Source organism: Gambusia affinis, linkage group LG18, assembly GCF_019740435.1.
Source record: "Gambusia affinis linkage group LG18, SWU_Gaff_1.0, whole genome shotgun sequence".
Taxonomy (NCBI): Eukaryota; Metazoa; Chordata; class Actinopteri; order Cyprinodontiformes; family Poeciliidae; genus Gambusia; species Gambusia affinis.
In genome coordinates, this window is record NC_057885.1 from 334,693 (window position 1) to 355,558 (window position 20,866).

The window sequence follows — 20,866 nt, forward strand, 5'->3', positions numbered from 1 at the left end:
CCCGCACGTGTTTGAGTCTCGCGCGCAGCTGAGAAGAGCTAGGACTCTGGAGGAAACAGGTGCCCTCTGCTTCATTGTTTCCACCGCAAGAAGAAAACGGAACGCGGCTTAAAAAATTGGTGGAATGGATTTGGATTAGGATAAAAATCATTCATTATTGATCACAAAACAACACAAAGACACACTGACAAACTATGTTTGCACACACACACACACACACACAATAGACCCATCATGGTGGTGTAGAGGATAGCGCGACCTACGTTTAGAGGCCTTGAGTCCTCGACGCGGCCGTCGCGGGTTTGATTCTTGGACCCGGCGACATTTATCGCATGTCCTTCCCCCTTTCCTGTCAGCCTACTTTCATATAACGGACACTAGAGCCCACAAAAAAAGACAATCTGGACAGGAGGGGAAAAAAAGATCAATTTAGAGAAGCTGCTTAACCTAACAATCCTTTTAGTTAAATGTGAGAGGAAGTCGGAGTACCCAGCGAAAACCTACATGTAACATGGATGCTCCACGCAAAAAGATTGCTAGCCAAACTTAGAACCTTGTTGCTCTAAGCGTTAACAGCGCTGAACACGGCGACACCATGCAACCTTTTAGGACAAGATCTGGTTCATAAAGTGAGAAACAGGAAACAAATCTTTGAAGTATTGAAAGTAGATAAAACCACAAAAGACTGTGATATGATATAAAAATTATTTTATTTCAAATTTGTCCTGCAAATGAACTTATACAAATTTAAGTGGCTTCAAAAGATTTCATTTAAATGCCGTCATTTAAGTTTATTCTGGTCTTTATTCAGTACAAGAGAACTAATCCCTTTAGTTTGGTTTGAACTCCAAGATCATAAATTACTTCTTAAAGATGCTTACAAAACACTATAGAGGCCCCAGGCCGTCAGGTTAAATACATATTTATAAAAACAACTCATGAAGTGCTTCTCTACATTCAAAACCTTCACTCACCTTCACTCCCTAATACACGTGTTTCTTTTCTTCCTTCTATTCACATCTGATATCTTTCTACAAAATTTTATCCACACACCTTTTTCTTGCACTCTTCCTATCTTTACATCTCCTCACAATCCTTCATCAACACTTTACTTCAGTCCTTTTCATCCCCTCTTCCTTTGTCAACTTTCACCCAACATTTCTGACAAAACATGTGTCACATACGGTCCAGACGTTGTTCGGTAAAGATGGCTGAAATGCTGTGAAAATAACGTTTGCGGCAATTTTAACGCCAAGATCTAGCTTTCAGTTCTTTGTAAGTCAATTAAGAATCAGGTCATCATTTTCTGACAGATTTAGTTACAACCGATGTGATCCAGTATGTAGCAGTCAGCGCTTCTCAGCAGGCCTGCAGAAGAGGCGGGAAGGGCTCGGTCAGCACCTTGTAGCGGACCTTGGTGTTGGTGATGGCTCCGTGTTTCTGTCGTAGGTGCAGACGCAGCTGGCTCTTGTGTCGGAAGTGAAGGTCGCACTTCTCACACTGCAAAGCAAAAATACAAACATCCCGCAGATTAAAGAGCGTACGGAGTTATTAGTCCAGGTTGGTTGGATTTATTTTTGTGCAGGTGGGAGGGTCTGTGAGTTGCTCCTGTAACATACGGAGTAAGGTTTCTCTCCAGTGTGGATGCGCAGATGGCTCTTGAGAGTCTGCAGGTGGCGGAAGCGGGTTCCACAGGTGTGACAGGGGTAGGGTTTCTCACCAGTGTGGATCAGGACGTGGGCCCTGAGGTGGGCAACCTAAGACCAGGACAGAGCAAAGGAAAGGTTGAGACGTGACACAGAACAAGAAAGCATTTTTTTTAGTTGTCACATTTCACATACTTGTTTCTTTAAACATAAAGGTAAAAAAGGCATTGATGTAATTTTTAAATACTTAACTAATAGACAGAAATTTGCAAACTCTTAAAGTGGAGAATCAGCAGTTGTTTTCTTGCACCTTTTTTTTCTGTCTAATGAAAATCAACACTCATTCCTCACTTGAATTGCGTGTTCTCTTGTTTTTCCCATTCTGAAGATTGGCTAAGAGAGATGAGCCCCCGTGTCACATCCTATTGAAACCCCTCAAAAAACAGGAAGTTATGAGCTACTAATTGAAAACTCCTGAACAACAGCTTTGTTAAAAGTTCCAAGTGAGTAAATATGCTCAGATTAAATGTTGGAATTTCAATTTGATGTTATGAAACTGATACAAGACAAAAAAAGAGGCTTCCATGCATCTTTACCAGGGGTTGTAGTAAGGGAAACCAGATGGATAGCTGCTGCATGGAGCAATTTTTGGCATGTGGCTATATTTTTCTGTAAATAAATTCATTCTAAGCATTGCAATACTGTGTTAAAACTCATTTTTTAGTGCTGCCACACCAAAAGCCTACCTATCTGTAGGCTTTTAAGAACAAGTGTAACTTTTCAAAGCTCATCTAAAATATTAAGATATTTATAAGAAAACAAATTAGACCCATCATGGCTAACTCCTGTACAATGAGAAGTTTATCAATTGTTTTAGTGCACCGCTTTTTCCTGACCTGAACAAATCGAGCTCCACAGGTGTCGCAGCGGTACGGTTTCTCTCCTGAGTGAATGCGGGTGTGAGTTTTCAGGTTGGCTGGTCGGTTAAACTGAGCTCCGCACACATTACAGCGGTACGGCTTGTCTCCTGCCAGAACAAAATTCACTTCTGTTACACACATGTTGTTTTTTCTTAACCAAAAAAAAAAAAAAAAAAATCAGCAATAAAAAGAAACTGAAATATATGTTCAAAGTTTCACCTGAGCACACAGATTTGGTTCCCTGAAGAGAGCCAGAGTAAGCAAAGGGCAGGTAGCGATTCTCGCATTTGATTGGAGGTTCGCCGAGTTGCGCAGCTTCCGGATCAGATGGAAGAAGTTTAGGGATAATGGTGCCAGGTGAGCCTGGAAAAGCAAATAAGAAGAAAAAACTGCTTTAGACACCAGATCATTGTCTTTTCTTAATGATCTGTTTGTTGGGGCCTACCTGGCTCCTTCTTGTGGGAGGTAGACCCTTTTGGGAGATCCAGAGAGGGAGGCGGCCTGAGGGGAGGGGCTCGGCCAGAACCCTCGTAGCAGGAGGCCTGCCCCTGTCTGATGGGGAAATTCAATATATTTACCATAATCGCTTATTGTTTCTTTCTTTCTCCTCATATTTCTTGCATTTGTCAGGTTTACCTATCAATCTGACCAGGCACTTCTCCAGACCACGCCTCTGTTGGAGCTTTGAGAGCCAAATCCTGACACTGAACCTCTTCTGACTCCTCTACTTTCACCGCAGCAGCAGCAGCAGTGCAGAGAGGGTTCAGGATAATGTACTTGTACTTCTTCCAGTTGCAGGCCTTTGGGTCTGGTTTGGCTTTGGTTTCAATCTAAGAAATTGTAAAATTAGTCATTTTTCTTTCAGTTTTCTTTTTAATAACACCACCAATTTTTTTTGGAGGGGGGGAACGTACCTCTGAGTTTTTGCTGCAGGTGCTAGACTCGGCAGGAGAGTTCGGATGGCAGCTGGAGCGGTCTGGGCTGTTTGGGGATAAAGTCCGGGCGTTCAGGACGGGTGAGTCAGGATGTTCTTTCACCTCGTCTGACCCAGGCTGGCAGGGCGGGAAAACCCCTGGCTTGAGAAAGCCTTCTGCAACAACAGGGAACCTGCAGGAAAAACAAAGGAAGTTCTGTAATGAGCCCAACCTGCCGAAAGACAAAGGCACACAAGCTGCAGCGGCAGCTGTACTTCTGGCAATGTGCAAATGGAACAAAAATAACAATTTCCTCCATTTTCTGAGTAATCCGTTTTTGTCATTTGAAGACTAACCTTCTGTCTGCAGCTGCTGGGAGGGACTGCTGGGGTCCTGGACCAGGCAGTTCCCCCCCTTTAGGGGAAGCAGAGGCTACAGAGACGCTGGAGTCCAGCTCCATCCGAGGGTGTCTAGCACTCACATTCTCTGTGCTGGAAAAGAAAAGTCAAAAACATGAAGCAGATTCACAACACATGCTTAAATGGGCAGTATTATGTATTTTTTAAAGACATAGCACCATTTTATAGCTGTGATATGTGCTAAATTTATCAAATATGACTTAAAATAGATGTTGGTTCCTGATTTAGCCCCTTGAAATTGGGCCTCTGTCTTTTCAACAACTCCTGTTCTTTCTGAAACTCCGTCTTGAGAAAGTCATAATAACATTGCTCCTCTATTAACCCTTTAACAACATTTTTACCAGCGTTGCTCTGAGAAGTAGCTGAAATAATGAGCTCAGCAGATGCATAGTTCCACCAGGTGTCTGCTAATTGCTGCTGGCTAGTCTGAAGGAGCTGAGGGACTCGTTGTGTGGCGGAAGCTCCGAAGTTTGGAAACTGGAGCTCCGCCCAGACATTTTGCACAGGTGAATGGTTGCCGTGGGAGATTAAATAATTTTTCAAAGACGCATGAAAGAATCAAAACAACACTCCTTGCATGTTTTGGATTACGGAATAACATTATGTAAAGTTTAAAAAAGTTGGATTTACACGAATCTGCCCCTTGAAGAATATCTGGCAGAGGCAGCAGATTTGCAGGCCCTCACCAGTGCAGCTGCATGAAGTCCCTGCATGTGTCCGCCACATGGTCCATCTGCAGATAGGCGGCCACGGCCAGCACGCCGGAGACGATGCTTGGTGTCAGGGGCAGGCGGGAGGTGTACATGAAGTCGAGCAGCAGGGAGACGCAGGACGGGTCCAGGCTGCTGGGGAGAGACACGGTCCTGAGCGGCTCCCTGCTGCTGCCACCACGGCCCTGGAGCATCACCTGGTGGGAATACAGGGAGTAGAAAAACCCGCTGCACAGACACAGCGAGGAGGATTTAAATGAGATTAAAGGTGCATGCTGTGTAGATTTTTTCACTAAAATTACAATTTCACCCAAATGTGCCATAGTCTTAGACAGCGGGCCAAATCTGGAATAACGACACTATTTATTCACCAAAAAAAAGAAAAAAGATGCAATATTACCACTTTATTTTGACTTTATTCTTATATTATAATGGCTTCATTCTGGTAAGGCTATGACTTTGTTCTAATAATTTTATTTTTTATTTTTTCATTTTCTTGTCATAGCTCTAATACTAAAGCTATTGAAATTACATATCAGCTTAAAGTCAGAATTATTGCACCACAATTGATTACAAATTGCCACCTACTGTTTAATTCCCCCCTTTTCTTCATGACGTGATTTTAGTGCAGTTCTCTGAGGTTGCTTTTCCTTATTATTTCTAAACATCACATACATTCATCAACCTACCAATGGGACTAGAGATCGTAAATAGCTACTTTGCTAAAAAAATAAACTTGAAAACAATCAACAAGAAAATTATTAGGGGAGATTGTAATACAACAAAAGGAGCATTTCTGTCATCTACTGATATGGAGTGGGCAAAACATGAATCTATGTATATTATGAACAAATTGATTGGCAGCTCTGGTGGGGAGGACCACGCCCCTGCCTCATTGCCTTCTAGAGCAAAGACGGTGCTTCATGCAGCATCTTGACCTTTGCACTAACCTGCAGGCCACAAGCACGGCGCAGTGCGCCTGCAGCTGGACGCTGCCGACCACCAGGGTGGTGTCAGTCAGGATGCCCCTGTGCCGGAGCTCGTTCAGGTTCAGCAGCACGTCGTTGGAGTGGCGAGTGAACTCCTTGACGTATCCCTCAGCCCGCATGCTCTGCCCTCTGTCCGCCCTGTAGACCCCCAACACTTCCATCAGGCTCGCCTGGATCTGTGGAGAAACAGAAAAGCGTTGTGAGTGTCCTGGAACGGCGCCTGTTTGGACGCGTGGAGCTTTCAGAATGACATACCTGGTTTTAACCGATTTAATAAATAAACTGGAGTGTCCCAGACACATCCGTTAGGCGAGACCAGCTCCCTACTCGTACCTGCATGACAACAAACAAAAACACAAAATTTTGTCTTTATGTCCGTATTATTTTAGGTTCTGAGAATATTTAAAGAAAAAGCTGGAGGTACTTTTAGGGGGAAAACAACAAACTGGAGATGATCAGGCCTTTCCTAGATGATGCCAATTTGAGATTTTCTTTGAGATTAAAAAGAGGCAAAGATCACTATCTTTTCCAACGTCTCTAATATATAAAAGAGAAATAAAATGTTCTGCATGTTCTCTCGTAGACATAGAAGCTTTGAATTGAACAAAAAGTTAAGGAATTGCTGTCATGAGTTGAATGGTTTGAATTCACTTTCTCTCTTTTATAATTTACTTTTGTCTTCTTTCCTTCTGTCACGTACAATTAATTTTGTTTTACTTAATTCATTTGTATTCTTTTGTATTAAAGTCACCTAACTCTCACTGATATCTGCAACAAGGTGATCAGACCCCCCTGTTTTGCTTCCAGTAAATATTAAGCATTACTTTTACCAGATGTCTCTGAAACTCCTGTTGTGCTGCTGAGTTCTTGTGCTTTATTTCCAGTTTTGGTGGAAATACAATATAAATGATTTCCAGCCCTGGTTTTACTTTGTTATACTTACAATTAATACAACCCCTGAAAATAAGAACTGCATGTAATTACAAGATTATCCTTGTGCAGATTAAATGTCCTTCACTTTCATCTGCTTTTAATCAAACTCAACCAGGTATACATGCTATTGGACGGTGCGCTTAGGGAATGAAAATTCTTTGTTTTCCTAAATTTAATGAATATGAATGATATAATGAATGATAAAAGCTAAGGGTATTTTTTATCATTTGACCTGCCTATCAAATAGACAAATTAGTTATTTTTAGTCCCTGAGCTGACTGGTTGTTTTATCCCTTCAATTAAAACACGCAAAACAATAAAATCCTTTGCAACCAGACAACAATCCAACACTCAAAAAAGGAAAGAAATAAAACAGAAGTGGTCTCAGGACTTACCCCGACCAGCAGGGACGAGAAACACTGCGCGCCTCTTTGCCTTCAGACCCCCCCTGAGTCTGTGTTCAGTCAGCAGTCAGAGGGACGAGGAGCTGGAGTTCACCTTCACACCGACACTGTGACACCGGCTCAACTGCAGGCAGAGCCCTTTATAACGTCTTGCAGGAAACTCCCTTACAACCAGAGTCCCTTGTTTCCTATTTCCTCTATAGCCCACGCGCACTGTGGAAGAGAGGCAGGAAAAAAAAAAAAGATGGCTGCAGGCTCCGGGCCCCTGAGTATTTTTAGTGGCCTATTAGTTTTTCTAAACCCCCATGGCTCAGTGAGGAGTAATGGCAGGAAAGCTCAGGGTGTTTTTGTGCCACGCTGAAAAAATATATACTGGAACCCCTTGGGGAGAAGCAGTACGTGCCTGGCTGTCCAGGGGTAGAACTGGGGAACATTCCCCACCAACGCTTTCCGACACTTCAGTCCCGTCCAGGAGAGAGGAAACTGCAGGAGAGGAAGCTGGAACTCCATCTTATTGTTTGATAAACAAGCTATTCTTTAATCACTGAGATTTTATCCTCGATTGATGCAAGGTCGACAGATCTTTTAATGCACAACCTCTCCTATTGAACCTGTACGGTAAAAAGGTGTGAAGAGCAGCTGATATTGCTCATTTTGAGTAAATTTAGTTGGACTTAATTAAGAGATTAGCGATCAACACTCAGATCTGAGTAATGCAACTAAAAGTTGATCACTTTAGCATTGGGCTAACCTCAAATCACAATGTATTTTCACTCGGACCTGATTACATATTTAAGAAATTGTGTTTTAATGGGGAAAAACAAGAAGCAGTATTGATCACGGTGTTTCTCTTGCGGAGGTAATAAGCACTCCGGATGCTGAGCGGAAGCCTCTGGCCTGCTGCCTGGGAGGAGAAATGTTTATGAGGACCAGAAGAGGAAGGAAGCAGGACAAACTTGATCTTTCTAGATGGGAGACACGTTCTCCTACAAGTGCTGAAAAACAACCTTTCCCCCACCCAAAGTGAGAGAAATGCAGCCGACAGATGTGCAGGAACTCCTCCAACACACACACACACACACACACACACACACACGCACGCACACGCGCACGCACGCATACACACAAGAGCTCTGAATACATCCTGCGAGACTGTAGAGACAGGGATGAAAACGCCGGTGCAGGACATCCGTCAGTGACATAAAGCAAGAGGGAGACACTAATGGAGAGGGCAGGTAGTCATGGAGCGAGGGGACGAAGGCCAAAAGGTCACAAATAGCTGAAAAACAAGCGGAAAGGTAACTCAGCATCGAAGCAGTCAGGTATCACTCTCTGAGCCCCTAATACAGAGTCGCAGAAAAAGTGAACTTTGAACTAAAATGTTTCCTTTAAATGTGTTGAACAAGTGATGCTAAAGGAAAAGGAGGGAAAATATCATCAAAGGTAAATGTTGATCGTACAGAATCTATGATGAGGGTAGTTTAATCAAAATTAAACAGATCATAAGTCGTAGACAAAGGTATTTTTACCTCTTTAACTTTTCCACATCCCGTCAAGTCACAACCAACACCTTACATTTTGCAGGTTGTTAGGTCCAGTTTGCATTGTATACAAACTGGAAGGAAAATTATTAATAATGTCCAATATTTTATACAAACAGAAAACTGAAAAGTGTGTCGTAGATTTGTATGTAGCCCTTTTCTTCTTTGTGGAACTGCAAGACTTAATTGTTTTGGGTCATTCTTCTTTGTAAAGTAGCTCAAGCGTAGTCAAATCAAATAAAAATATCTGCAGACATCAACTTTCAGTTCTGATGTAGATTGTTAATTGGATATGGGCTTTGACTGGATCATTCTGATACATGATTATGCATAATAATGCTTGAAACTTTCCGTAACTTTATCCCTACTCTGTCTGCTTTGTTCCATTGTCTGAATGATGCTGCTTTTTTTACTGCTCTCAAACCAACTTTTCAGACCTGTTGCATTTATACTTAAATTACACAACGTGTAATTGGCTACACTGGGTTTTATTTGCAGTTATCAGATTAAAGGGAGATGAATACATGCCACACCTAAGACAGTAAATAATGACATTTCTTTTCATACTGTGACCAAAGAAAAACTTCAAAGAAATTTTATCCCAGCAGGTAAATCTAACCCTAATTTTGAGACTTCAAAGTTTTAATTAAACATTGCCCAACATGATTTCTGCTCCTTTGAAAATGAGAATCGGAAGCATATTGTTTGCATGGGCTGTAGAGTAAGACAAGAGTGTCCTTGTGCTTTAATGTGTTTGGATGGAAGGTTTCATCAATTGTGAGCTTTGTTAAAAAAAAAAAAAAAAAACAGAGGAAGAAACCATAAAGGAAAACAACGATTAAGAAAACAGAGTGGGAGATGTAGGTCTCTGCTACTTCCAGGCATTGTGAGAAGAACGGATGAGGGGGGCGGTTGAGGAAAAGTGAGAACATTACTAAACGGGTTCACCAATGGCCGGAAGCCGTTGAGTCTACGCCGTTGGCAGAACCGGGCAACACTCTCTGTGATTTCCTGCATCTAAGCCCATCTGTGAGTGCCCTTTGGCGGCCGACTGCTCTTGTTTGTGATAAAATGAAGAGATTATGTTATTTAAAATGAAAATGAAGAGGCTGTACCACCTGTCTGTATTTTACATGTAAGGCTTCCCGCCATTCTGTGGTTTCCTGGTTTGCCTGGAAAGAACTTTTATCCATCTGATAACAAATGGACTGAGGCCATGCTGTGACTTCAAAAGTTCAAGTCAGTGCCAAAAGGTTGACAATAACACAGATCTGGGTAAACCGCCTCTTCCTGGTTGGACATATAAGGGCAAACAGCAGAGGAGCAAGCGGAAGAAGGGAGATCCCAGGGTAAGCCATTGTTGTTTGTCTTTTTGATGGAAATAGCGCAACATAGAGAGAGAATATATGAATAAAGGATGCCACTGAAAAAAGTTACTGTGGTAAAATAGTTCATGCTCGTGTTGGGTGGTGTGGGAAGAGGAAGAGGAGGAAGAAGAAGAAGGGGAAATGGGGTGGGAGTAGTAGTGGGTAAGAGACAGTTGACCCAAATCTGATCATGCGCAAAATTATAAAGCCTCACTTGACCTTCATGTGAAATTCAGTGTGTGAGGTGGGGGTAGAAAGTAAATTAGGACCAACTTTTCTATGTCGCAACTGTTTCCAAATCGTGATTTATTGTACGATTATGGATTATGGGAGTCTTCTTCACTAAACCCTTAATATAAAACCCACAGGGGGATTCAATGAAGACTTTTCAGCCACAAAATGAGCCGTGTGGGAAACTAACTGCTTCTGCAGAATTTAGGAGGGAAAGCATAAACCACACGCTGCTTATCAAAGGCACTTTAATCATCTACAGATGTGACCAATTCGATCCATCAAATCCAGACTGTGCAATTCTCTAAAATAATCGTTGAAAACTCAGTGTCAGACTCTGCAGGTCTCAGCAAACCAAATGTATGAAGCTGATAGCAAGACAAGATGGACACGTTTTTGGAAGAATCACAAAGGGGATGATCTATGAAAAATATGGCAGCACAACTCAGGTGTGCAGAGTTGTGCCTTAATGAACCCCATAACTTTTGGAGCAATGTGTTTTGGAAAGGTGACAACAGATGGCAACTAGTGCATAGCACCATGTTTAGAGAAAACAGAGCCATATTATCAGCCCACACCCCTCAAACTTTAAATACGGTAGTGAAGTGATGATGCTTTTGAAGCCACAAGACCCAGGACCCCTTTATTTAAAAAAAAAAAGAAAAGAAAATATAAATAAAATATATCTGACGTAACCTGATCATCAACACGTCATATCAAAGGAAACATGCTAATGTTAGTCTATCACTACAGCAAATCGCTCTTTGTTTAAATTGTGTTTCATTGAGCTGGTGGAATTGTTGATGTAAATAGTTTTGGGTAAATGCTAAATACAATATCTATAATGTAATCTGATCTCTCAAATCACTCAGTGTAAAAGTGTAGGGAGATGAAAACCATTTATATGCAATGAAAGAGGTTGAAGATTTTATATTCAACAACCTAATATCTTAACACTATGCTGGCCATGTACAAATCATCTTATGTCCTTTCACACAGTATTCAGAAGTTGTTTGAAATTAGAGAAACAAATAATGAGCTCAGAAGTAAATGCATGTCTGAAAAAGGAAAGTAATTTCACTCTATATTACCATATTAAATTATCTCAAATTGCCTAGTGTCTACCTTTTATACTTTTCTAACTTATCCAGAGTCACATAGCATTATATTGTATTTATATTAATGTATCAAGCTGCATTCCAAATTATAATAATATTGTAAGTTACTCTGTGATGGTACATTAAGTCAAATCATGTCATGTCATTTTGTAACTTTATGGATAATTGTTGTTTCATGTTGTAATTGAATCTATTCTGTCATAGAATTTCATAAGTTAATGTATGATATCACATCATATGCTATTGTAACCTAATTAATGTATAATTTTGCATTATGTCATAAATCACTTCACAAATTTCTCTATCATGTTGTATCATATGTCGTTAGTCTAATAGCATAATTTCCCAAGTCCTATTTTTAATAATTATGCTATAAGGCTAAAGATATCACATTTTAACCTATAATGCGTAGTATTATATTCTGTCACGTTGTAACGTCGTGTAAAATGCTGATAACGTATCGTCTAACTGTGTGCTTTTATTTTGAAACGCTGCTGTCGTCAGCTACGTCACTCAATGGAACGCAGCCAGTAGCTGCCGCTGCTGCTGCTGCTGCTGCTGCTGCTAAAGGCCTTCGGATCTCTGACAAAGTAGGTTAACAAAGCTTCAGCAAACACTGAGGATTTTCCGGATAACTTTCACTAACCTGTGGAGGTTTAAATTGAGGTGTAGGCCGCGTTTGTTACGGGGCGGTTGGGTGTCGGTTGCCGCATTGTTTCCTCTTCGGTCGTGTTGAAAGTTAGCCCGGGGGCAAGGCACAAGCTCCGCTCGACTTCATAACACGGTGGGAAACTAGTCAACGGAGCTGTTATTAAAGTTAATTATCGCTGCTCTTCCTTCATTGTGGGTGTAAATGATGTCATCGGCGGTAAATTCTTCAGTAATGAGAGGCATGTAAAGATTCAAGATGGGATTTAAAGTAAAGGTTCTTCAGTTTCTGCTAAAGTCAGACCGTTAATTCAGTTCGGATAGAAAGTGATCCCGTTCACTGAGATGTTTGCTAATGTTTTGCTTTGGCGTGGATTATCGATTTGATTTTGTTCTGTTTGTGTAGATGAGACCAAGAGAAAGAGGACTGTAGAGTTGCGATAAAAAGGTAGGAAAAGCTTTGCTTTTATTTGTATGAAAAAAAAATCCCACATAAAATTCCGTTCGTTTTGTTTATGATATATTTCTTTACACTTGTTAATTTTTTTTGTAAGTTTAATGTTTGTTCTGTTCTTATAGGCACATAAAAATATCAAAATCCAATCTAAACATGAATGTTCGCTTTCAAATTAAAAGAGCCATTTTATTATAGAAACATTAAAAACGTTTAATAAAACAAAAAAAATGCAATTTGTATTTGAAATTTGGACCATATATATTTAATCTACACATATACCAACAATAGAGCAGATTTATTTTATTTTTTAAAGTATACTGGATATTGTTTTGTTGCTTGATGCTTGTCTAACTTTTTCTTTTGATCTCTGGTCCCAACCAAAATAAAAACCGAATACGTATCTAGGCGCCGGGGATGAAACTGCGGGGATTAATTTTCCTCGGATTTGGGCGTCTGCGCTCATTCAAATTCAGATAATTAAAAAAAAAAGTGGGTTTGGTGGAACCCCCTCCTTCCACACGGACACAGTTTGATGAATGCTGACCCTGCAGGGTTTAAATGCCGACACAACAGCCGCGCAGACAGGAAGTCCAAAACAACAAAGAAAGTACATTTTGTTATTTGGAGCTATCATTTTAATCCTCTTAGCCACATGGTTGGTGACATGATCCACATGCAATCAGTGTGAGTGGGTTGTTTTTGTCTCCACGCTGACTTTACGTCGGTTTAATTTGGCTTGTGTTTGAATCTGGATAAATTAGATAGTTTTACAGACCACACAAAATGATTCAGTAGTTTCTTGTTTAGATGCGATTTTTCTCAGTGGTTTTCACTTCAACCTCTAAACTAGGAGTCTTTAATTAAATTTCTTCCCATCTTTTTGTTCCTCTTTCCATTTCTCCACCTGTGTCTCCGTCCAATCGTCCATTTTTCTATCTGTTCAATTTGGCTTGTGTATGTGCTCTTTTTTTCATCCTTCTGTTTGTTGAAAAACTGTGTTAATTTAAACCTGGAAAAGTGCATAATTTTGACCTGAATCTATGTAGAAACTTCAATCTGAGAACCAGCGTACTTACACAGACGTGGACCTGTGGCGCTATACATGTTTGAGCGTGAAAACCATGATCAGTAACCCACCAGAACCAAGGAAGCTGAAAACTGAGACAAACTTTGACTTTCCTCAAAGCAAGCGATTAAACTCTGCAGGCATGGAAACACGGGATGAGTGTTTCTTTCACACTGTTCAGGCCTCAAGAAGAGCTGCTCACAGTAGACGCCTCTGTTCCCCACTTATTTTAATGTAGTTTCTATATAAACTGGGATCAAAAGAACTCATGATCAGTAAAGTTTGTCGTTCCTCAAGTCTCATTAGATCGATTCTGCTTGATGACGTCTTATTACCGCGCTGCATGCCCGTTGTTTTTGAATTGGGCGACTTCTGACATATTAAACAATATGATGATGATTATTAATCACCATCATATCCTGAAAGCCTTCAGGTGCAGCTCAGCTGTCGGCTTTCGGCCTTGATGTTTATCCCACACGACGCATTGTGTGTAGAGCCAGGTGTTCGCACGGACACAGATAAATATCATTATGGAGCGTTTCCTGTCTCGACTACAGTTGGAAACGCGCTACACTTGTGTGTAAACACCCAAACACAATAACTATTGTGGATTAACACCTGCTGACGTTCCTGTGCGTTTGTATGATTTATTTATTTTTTTATTTTTTTGTGGCTCGAGGTGCACACAAAAGCATTAAACTCGTTTCTCTTTTCCTCCTCTTCTTTTCGAAGTCTATTGTTCAGCCTCCGAGCCTCCTGTTACCATAGGAAACAAACTCTGGAGCATCCTGCGGTTTCCATTGGTTACCAGTTACATAAACACATAAAGAAACCAGAGCGATTTTTTTGTTGTTGTTGTTTGTTTGTTTTTTTTTTAAATATATAAAAAAAAGAAAATTAAAGCGAGAAAGATGAAACGTGCGGTTTTTCTGATCGCAGAATCCTGCCATGTCCGGTCCCACCTGGCTGCCGCCGAGGACTCTGGACAGCCCAGAGCGATCCGTCCCCCAGATGTCCCACTCTGCAGGACCACCGATCTACCAAACCGTCAACAAGAAGGGCGTGGCCGACTTCAGGCCAAAATACGCTCCCTACGACCAGAACGGAGGAGCGGGGATGACCAACAGGTACATGGCGACTGGACCCACAGGTGAGAACGATGCAGTTTGCAAAAAATAATAAGAGATTTCTGATATACGGAAACAGAGAATATTAGCATTTCAACCCTTTACTTCCTGTCCTGAAGGTTGAGTTTATTCCTGTTGTAGTTTGTGCAGATTCTGTATTAAAAGTCTTTGTTCTGGGATAAAGAAATATGTAAAATTGTTGTGAAGTTTCCCTTGAAATCTTCCACATTTTGATACAAATCAACATAAAGCAGTGTAACTGTGAAGTTAATGGAAATTCTGCTTTTAAACATTTCATACCAAAAGACATGTTGTGTGTTTGTATCCAAAAGTCAGGTTTTCTCTGCCGGTACGGCTGCAGAGTTCGACTCAAACAGTTTAAAAACCAAAAGTTTACTCGTTCTTCTTTGGAAAATAGTTCAAGAATGGAGAGCATCTGTCGACATCGGTTTTCAAGCCTTCTTATAGATTCCCAGTTTGACGTCGACTTTGACTAGACCGTTCTGTCTAAGAGTTTCTAAGAAATGTCTAGACATGCTCATGGCAGCAATGTGACTAACACCGACTTTGCTTAGTAATCATTGGGCGCGATGACAAAGAGAAAGTTTTTAACAAAGAATGTCGTTTGGGCCGATGAGTAACGGAAACTTGCTCTCTGCGAATTCTTTATCTTCTGTAAACGATTTCACGGTTGAACAATAAAAATCTGTTCTCTGCTTTAAACCGGTGGACGTTTCACTTTGAGTCACGGCTCCTTTTTCTCTGCGTAGAAATCGCTTTCTGGGGAAAAAACACGGCGGAAGACGGGGCTTCAATTGTGTTTAGTTTTCACAGCTCTGCTTCTCAAAACTAAATTCCTCCTTCTGATCGCAGTGTTTTAACCTCAGGAGAAATGGAAGAAATATAAGCTGTCAGTGATGCTCTTTTCCTTCTGTAACATTAAACAAAATAACTGCATGACTGTTGGATTTTGGGACAAACTTTGTGTTTTGAGCTCCAAACTTTTAACATAAATGTTAGTTTACTCTGAAACACATTTATCTACTTATTAAAGTAGATATTAAACTACTGATTTAAGTGTTCATAATGGTATTTAGGCCTGATTCTATCAGTTTCATTGTTGTTGCGCTGTCTCCAGGTGGGCCCGTTCATCACTCCACTGATCACTATTACTCTCCCCCTCCCGGCCCCAAAGACGATCGAGGCTGGAGCTCTCACATGGACGGCTATGACATGATGGTGGGTGAAGTTCCTGCTCGACGGCTTTGGGTGGCGTCAACATTTAGTTGAGCCCTGGTGAAGTAAAAACATCCAATCTTCAATTTTGGTTTCATTTTTGCTTCTATTTCTCCTCCAAAGAGCCTGAAAGCCTCGTCAGAACGATTTTCTTCAAAATACCAAAACATCTTAAATAAGAAAACGGAATAAATGCTCTGAACTCTGCCGGAAATCTGAACATCGATTGGTCTTTGAGCAGAAAAATAAATAAAAACAGAAATTGACCAAAATGAAAGAAACAAATGTTCTTCATGCCCATATTATAAAACCTGTGCATGCCTGTGAAATTTGAAAGGAAGGCGAAGCGCTGTCCTTTTGGCAAATGTTGGTTGTATTGCATGTTGCCATTAACTTTCACACAAATTCATTCATCAAAAGTAAAATATGAATTTGTTTAACACATCTTCACAGTGAGAGCCAGTCATTTCTACATCTAAAATCCTCAATGAAGAAGAATGTCACCACAACATTTAATGTTCGAAAGAAATGTATAGATTTCAGTACATATACAAGAAGTCGTTTCCTTATTTGAACTTTTTGTTTCGGTTGAAAAAACAAAAATGTCAATTTGACAGTTGTGTGGAAAGAATTTACCATTAAACAAGTAAAGAAGTTGTGGGCACAAGCTGTAAATTTAGTTCTTTTTGTGAATATTGAGAAGTTTCAGGAAACGACTACGGCCTCCAAGTCTGTTTTCAATGATCCTTGAAGAGTCAAAAATATTGAAATTATCGCTGTGAATTTATGAACTAAAGTGCCACTGATTGCTTTGGTTTCGTTTAGCACCGCGGCCCTGAAAAACCCGCCAACTACCACTCCAAGATTGATGCCGACATCGACTCCCTCACCAGTATGCTGGCCGATCTGGACAGCCACCCGCAGGACGCCGGCAACCAAGTACTGAAACAACTAACACTCGGTCTCTACAATAAGAGGGTTTTTCTTATTTTGAGTAAAACTAACCGTGACGTGTGCCTCCTCTCAGCTCTATGACAACGTGCCTTACAACAAATACATCTCAGGGGATCACTACAAGGCTGCGCACCAGAGCGCAGCCTCCACTCAGGGTCGGCCGTCCATGGGCTACAACTCTCACCCCCAGAGTCCGTATCCCCCGGCGCCGCCGTATCCCGGCGAGCACGCGGCCCCCCAGTACTCCCACCAGCAGGACTTCTACTCCGCTTCCGCCCCGAAGCCGTATCCGCAGCCCGTCCCGGCCTCCTACACCACTGCCTCCACCCCCACCGGGCCCAGGTTCAGTGTGCAGGTCAAGACGGCGCAGCCCGTCACCTACTCGCAGACGGGACGGCAGGCGGAGCAGGCCTACACCCCGCCCCCTCCCCGTCAGCACGTGTCGCCGCGGCCCCCGGCCCAGGCCCAGATGGGTCAGCAGGGCTGGTACCCGCCGCACCCGGCCTCGCAGGTCCAGGTGCTGCACTCTGAGGGGGGCTACAAGGGCAACAACCCGGGGTCCGGAGGAAGAGTTAACCAGGTTCCTCTGTCGAAGAGAGGGATAGAGAAGACCCAGACGGCGCAGACGCCGTCCTATCAGTCCAGCAAGGTAAACGCATCGACACGCTTTGGTCACCGCCTCACAGCTTGGGGAGTTCCTCACTAGGTAACTCTAGAGATGACACTCCAGATTTTTATTCACTGTAGGATGATGCTGCTCCAGTTTGAAGAAGCTGAGTGATGTAGATTCTTAACCTAATCTTATTTAAGTTTGCCCATATGAGCCCAAAAAAGCTATGAAATATCCAAATGTATTGCTTATAAATCAGAAGTTATTTAAGTGTTGATCTGCTTATCGATTTGTAAAATCTGAGCTCGATGTTTTCGAGCTCAGATTTAAAGTTGAGAGTTTTCCAGCAAAATCTATGAATTCTGTCCCATTTAGTTCTGACGACTGGGGAGCTCTGGAGAGGACGATGCGAAATATTTTGATTTCAGTCAAATCAAAAACGTTTTGATTTTACTGAAAATCTAAAATATTAGGGGCGACCCTGATCATCCTCTTTATGAGAATGTCATTGGAAAACAGAGTGTCTTCAGTCAGAGGCTTCTTCAAATTTGCTGCATTACAAACCGCTACAGGAGAGCTTTCCTGCCGACAGACTCCACCATGTACAATAACTCTTTAAAGTATTTTAATTCATGCCTTGTAACATTTAACTTTCCTTTGTTTTTAGTTGAATTGAAATTTGAGGTGGACTCTTTCCACGCGAAAGAAAAGCAAGTAGAAACCTTTTGATGATTTGAGTTTTATTCTGTTTCCTCTTTTCTCCAGCAGGGGGCAGCACCATCGAGGCCTGAGGAGGAGCTGGACCGGATCACTAAGAAGCTGGTTTACGATATGAACCACCCGCCTGCAGAGGACTATTTTGGTGCGACACATTTAGTTTTATAAAAACAGAAAATGTAATTTTCTTTGTAGTGTTTATATATATATATATATATATATATATATATATATATATATATATTTGACACTTTTGTTAAAGCTGTAGGTTGCTGGTTTTGCTCTCAGGTCGCTGCGCTCGCTGCGGGGACAACGTGGTGGGTGACGGCAGCGGCTGCATCGCCATGGAGCAGGTGTTCCACGTGGAGTGCTTCACATGCATCACCTGCCACGCCCGGCTGCGAGGCCAGCCGTTCTACGCCCTGGACAAGAAGAGCTACTGTGAGAAATGTTACATCGTAAGTGAGGGAACCAGACAAGATCCGACCAGGAGGTTTGTTTTGTTTTAGTGGATCTAATCCTTCCGTCTGGTTTTGTTTCAAGAGCACGTTGGAGCGCTGCTCTAAATGCTCGAAGCCCATTCTGGACCGGATCCTGCGGGCCATGGGGAAGGCCTACCACCCTCGCTGCTTCACCTGCGTGGTCTGTAACTGCTGCCTGGACGGCGTGCCGTTCACCGTGGACGCCACGTCTCAGATACACTGCATAGACGACTTCCACAGGTACGCTCACGCCGCGGCGCCGCTCAGAACGTCACCGCCTCGCTCTTCCAACGGTGGGGCGGGGGGGTTCTGACGTTTCAAAGCGCGTCTCTCTGACAGGAAGTACGCCCCTCGCTGCTCTGTTTGCGGCGAGCCCATCATGCCCGAACCGGGCCAGGAGGAGACGGTCAGGATCGTAGCCCTGGACCGCAGCTTCCATGTTCACTGCTACGTCTGTGAGGTGAGCCAGCTGTTGAGTGTGTTTATGTGAGTCATTCGTTGTTTCGGGAGGGAATCTTAATGAGACAAATAAAACGGTTCTCACAAAGAAGTGAACACAAATTGAAATTTGCAGTGGATTTTTGCTAATCAGTGAAAAAACTGATTTTCAATAGGCTTGTAACAATGTCTGAATCTCGTAAAGGAATAAAAAATGACTCAAAATAGTTTCAAATCAACCTTTTTTCTCCACTAGAAAATGATCCAGAAGTGGATGGCAGCCAAAACAACAGATGGCAACATGCTAATAGATTCCAAAGTATAACCACAGGTTACATTAGCACCTTGCTACTGTTGACTGAAAATCGCTGCCTTTTATAATTTCAGCCTGATGTGGATTAGAGAAAATCTACAATAAATCCTAACTTATGAATCCACTTCCTCTGTTTAAAGCCAGCAAGAAGATTCAGAGTCTTCCATTAAAAGGCCCAAAATCGACTGGACGTTTATGCCAACTAATTATTTAACTTCACGTTGACCTGAAGTGACTCAAATGCCCGTGTCCCTCAGGAATGCGGCCTCCTGCTGTCGTCTGAAGGCGAAGGTCGAGGCTGCTACCCGCTGGATGGACACATCCTGTGCAAGAGCTGCAGCGCCCGACGCATCCAGGACCTCTCGGCCAAAATCTCCACCGACTGCTAACGGAGCTCCGAACGTTTTCAGCCTCCTCCTCTTTGACGCACCCAGACCCAGTCAGCGCGTTGAGAATGGCACAGACGCATCCCCGCAGCGTTCAGACATCGTTATCGTTCCCCCGTCTTCTTTGTTGTTACCGACAGTCGGTATATTGCAGTGAAATCACACCGTTTTTGTCGTTGAAAAATGTTTAGCTCAGATTAGTACGACGGTGGCCTGACCTGCAGGCAGCTTGGGCTCCATTATCCCCCCCCCTTTTTTTTTTTTTTTTTTGCCATTTCGGTACAAATTATACCTCCGTTTTAGCATAATATCTCATGGGACTCGCACAAATTATGATAATCAGAAAAAAACTAAATTTTTGTAAAAAAAATAAATAAATAAAATGCAAAAAAAAAAACCCACAATCAAAGTACTGAAATGCCTCACAGTTTAAAAGCACAAAGTACAACGTAATACTGTGATTGTACATATCGCACTGGTTTGGTTTGTAGCCTTTAGAGCAGTGAATTTTGCTGTGAAGTAATTAACCTCATAGTACAAGAAATGTAGACAAGACGAATGTGCAGTTTAAAAAAACACAACCAGTTTTCACTCCTTAAGCTTCTCTAGAACCCTAAAACGCTCCAGGTCGGGTTGTTTGCCCTCGCAGGATTGTGTCATTTAGCTCCTAAAGTGATCTTGAATGTTTTAAGAAAAGACATTAAGTTTTTTGTGTGTGTGTGTGTGTGTTTGACGTTGTTTTGTTGATGCTTTTGCCTGTTACATTAGAAATGGAGGCGCAATGACAAATGCTTCTGTCTTCCAAAGGAAACGGGGCGAATTGTCACTTCTGCAAAGCCTCACGAGTTCAACGATGTGCCATTAAGAGCAAAACCCGCTCGTCTAAAACTATTTCTACAGAAATGTTAAAATTATACCCAACTTACAGGGGTTGAAGTGTGTTTCTTTTTTTAGGATTGATATAAAAGTTAATGAAGAGCTTATTTCTCCCTCAAAAAAGACTTTATTCCAGGACTAAATGCTGGTGAGGTTGTGTTTATCCTTGCACTACTTGGCAGCGACAGTATTAATTGTGCTTTGCACCGCTCCAAGCCAGCCTGTATGGGAAAAGAAAAAAAGTGGAATCTGCTTTTTAAATGGTGTAGAAAACAGGGCAGCTCCAGTCTGGGCATGGGCCGGCATGAGACTCTCAGTAGGATAACCGAGGTTTCATTGCAAAATGTATAACACAAAATACACT

General features: G+C 42.0%; 2 protein-coding genes across 6 annotated transcripts; one reads left to right on the forward strand and one right to left on the reverse strand.

The window, feature by feature from the left end:
- Positions 1-691: 691 nt before the first annotated feature.
- Positions 692-11,973, reverse strand: bcl6b (BCL6B transcription repressor). 2 transcript variants are annotated; one of them, XM_044098119.1, is made up of 13 exons: positions 11,839-11,973; positions 6,927-7,148; positions 5,854-5,931; positions 5,560-5,774; positions 4,586-4,837; positions 3,837-3,971; positions 3,481-3,673; positions 3,203-3,396; positions 3,012-3,118; positions 2,786-2,929; positions 2,543-2,673; positions 1,620-1,757; positions 692-1,500 (listed from the first exon to the last, which is right to left on the reverse strand). In XM_044098119.1, the coding sequence occupies exons 4-13, from the start codon at positions 5,757-5,759 to the stop codon at positions 1,360-1,362; spliced, it is 1,635 nt and encodes a 544-aa protein (XP_043954054.1). In that variant the 5' UTR covers positions 5,760-5,774; positions 5,854-5,931; positions 6,927-7,148; positions 11,839-11,973; the 3' UTR covers positions 692-1,359. The 2 variants fall into 2 exon arrangements, with proteins under 2 accessions (XP_043954054.1, XP_043954055.1); XM_044098120.1 differs by having other exon boundaries at positions 6,927-7,059; positions 11,839-11,942.
- trip6 (thyroid hormone receptor interactor 6) lies at positions 11,686-20,023 on the forward strand. 4 transcript variants are annotated; one of them, XM_044098118.1, is made up of 11 exons: positions 11,686-11,782; positions 12,247-12,288; positions 14,303-14,513; positions 15,629-15,729; positions 16,552-16,665; positions 16,754-17,329; positions 18,056-18,152; positions 18,296-18,465; positions 18,551-18,729; positions 18,829-18,949; positions 19,498-20,023. In XM_044098118.1, exons 3-11 carry the CDS (start codon positions 14,312-14,314, stop codon positions 19,627-19,629), a joined length of 1,692 nt encoding a protein of 563 aa, XP_043954053.1. In that variant the 5' UTR covers positions 11,686-11,782; positions 12,247-12,288; positions 14,303-14,311; the 3' UTR covers positions 19,630-20,023. The 4 variants fall into 4 exon arrangements, with proteins under 4 accessions (XP_043954053.1, XP_043954050.1, XP_043954051.1 ...); XM_044098117.1 differs by lacking the exon at positions 11,686-11,782 and adding an exon at positions 11,841-11,976; XM_044098115.1 differs by lacking the exon at positions 12,247-12,288 and having other exon boundaries at positions 11,694-11,782.
- The last annotated feature ends 843 nt before the right edge of the window (positions 20,024-20,866 follow it).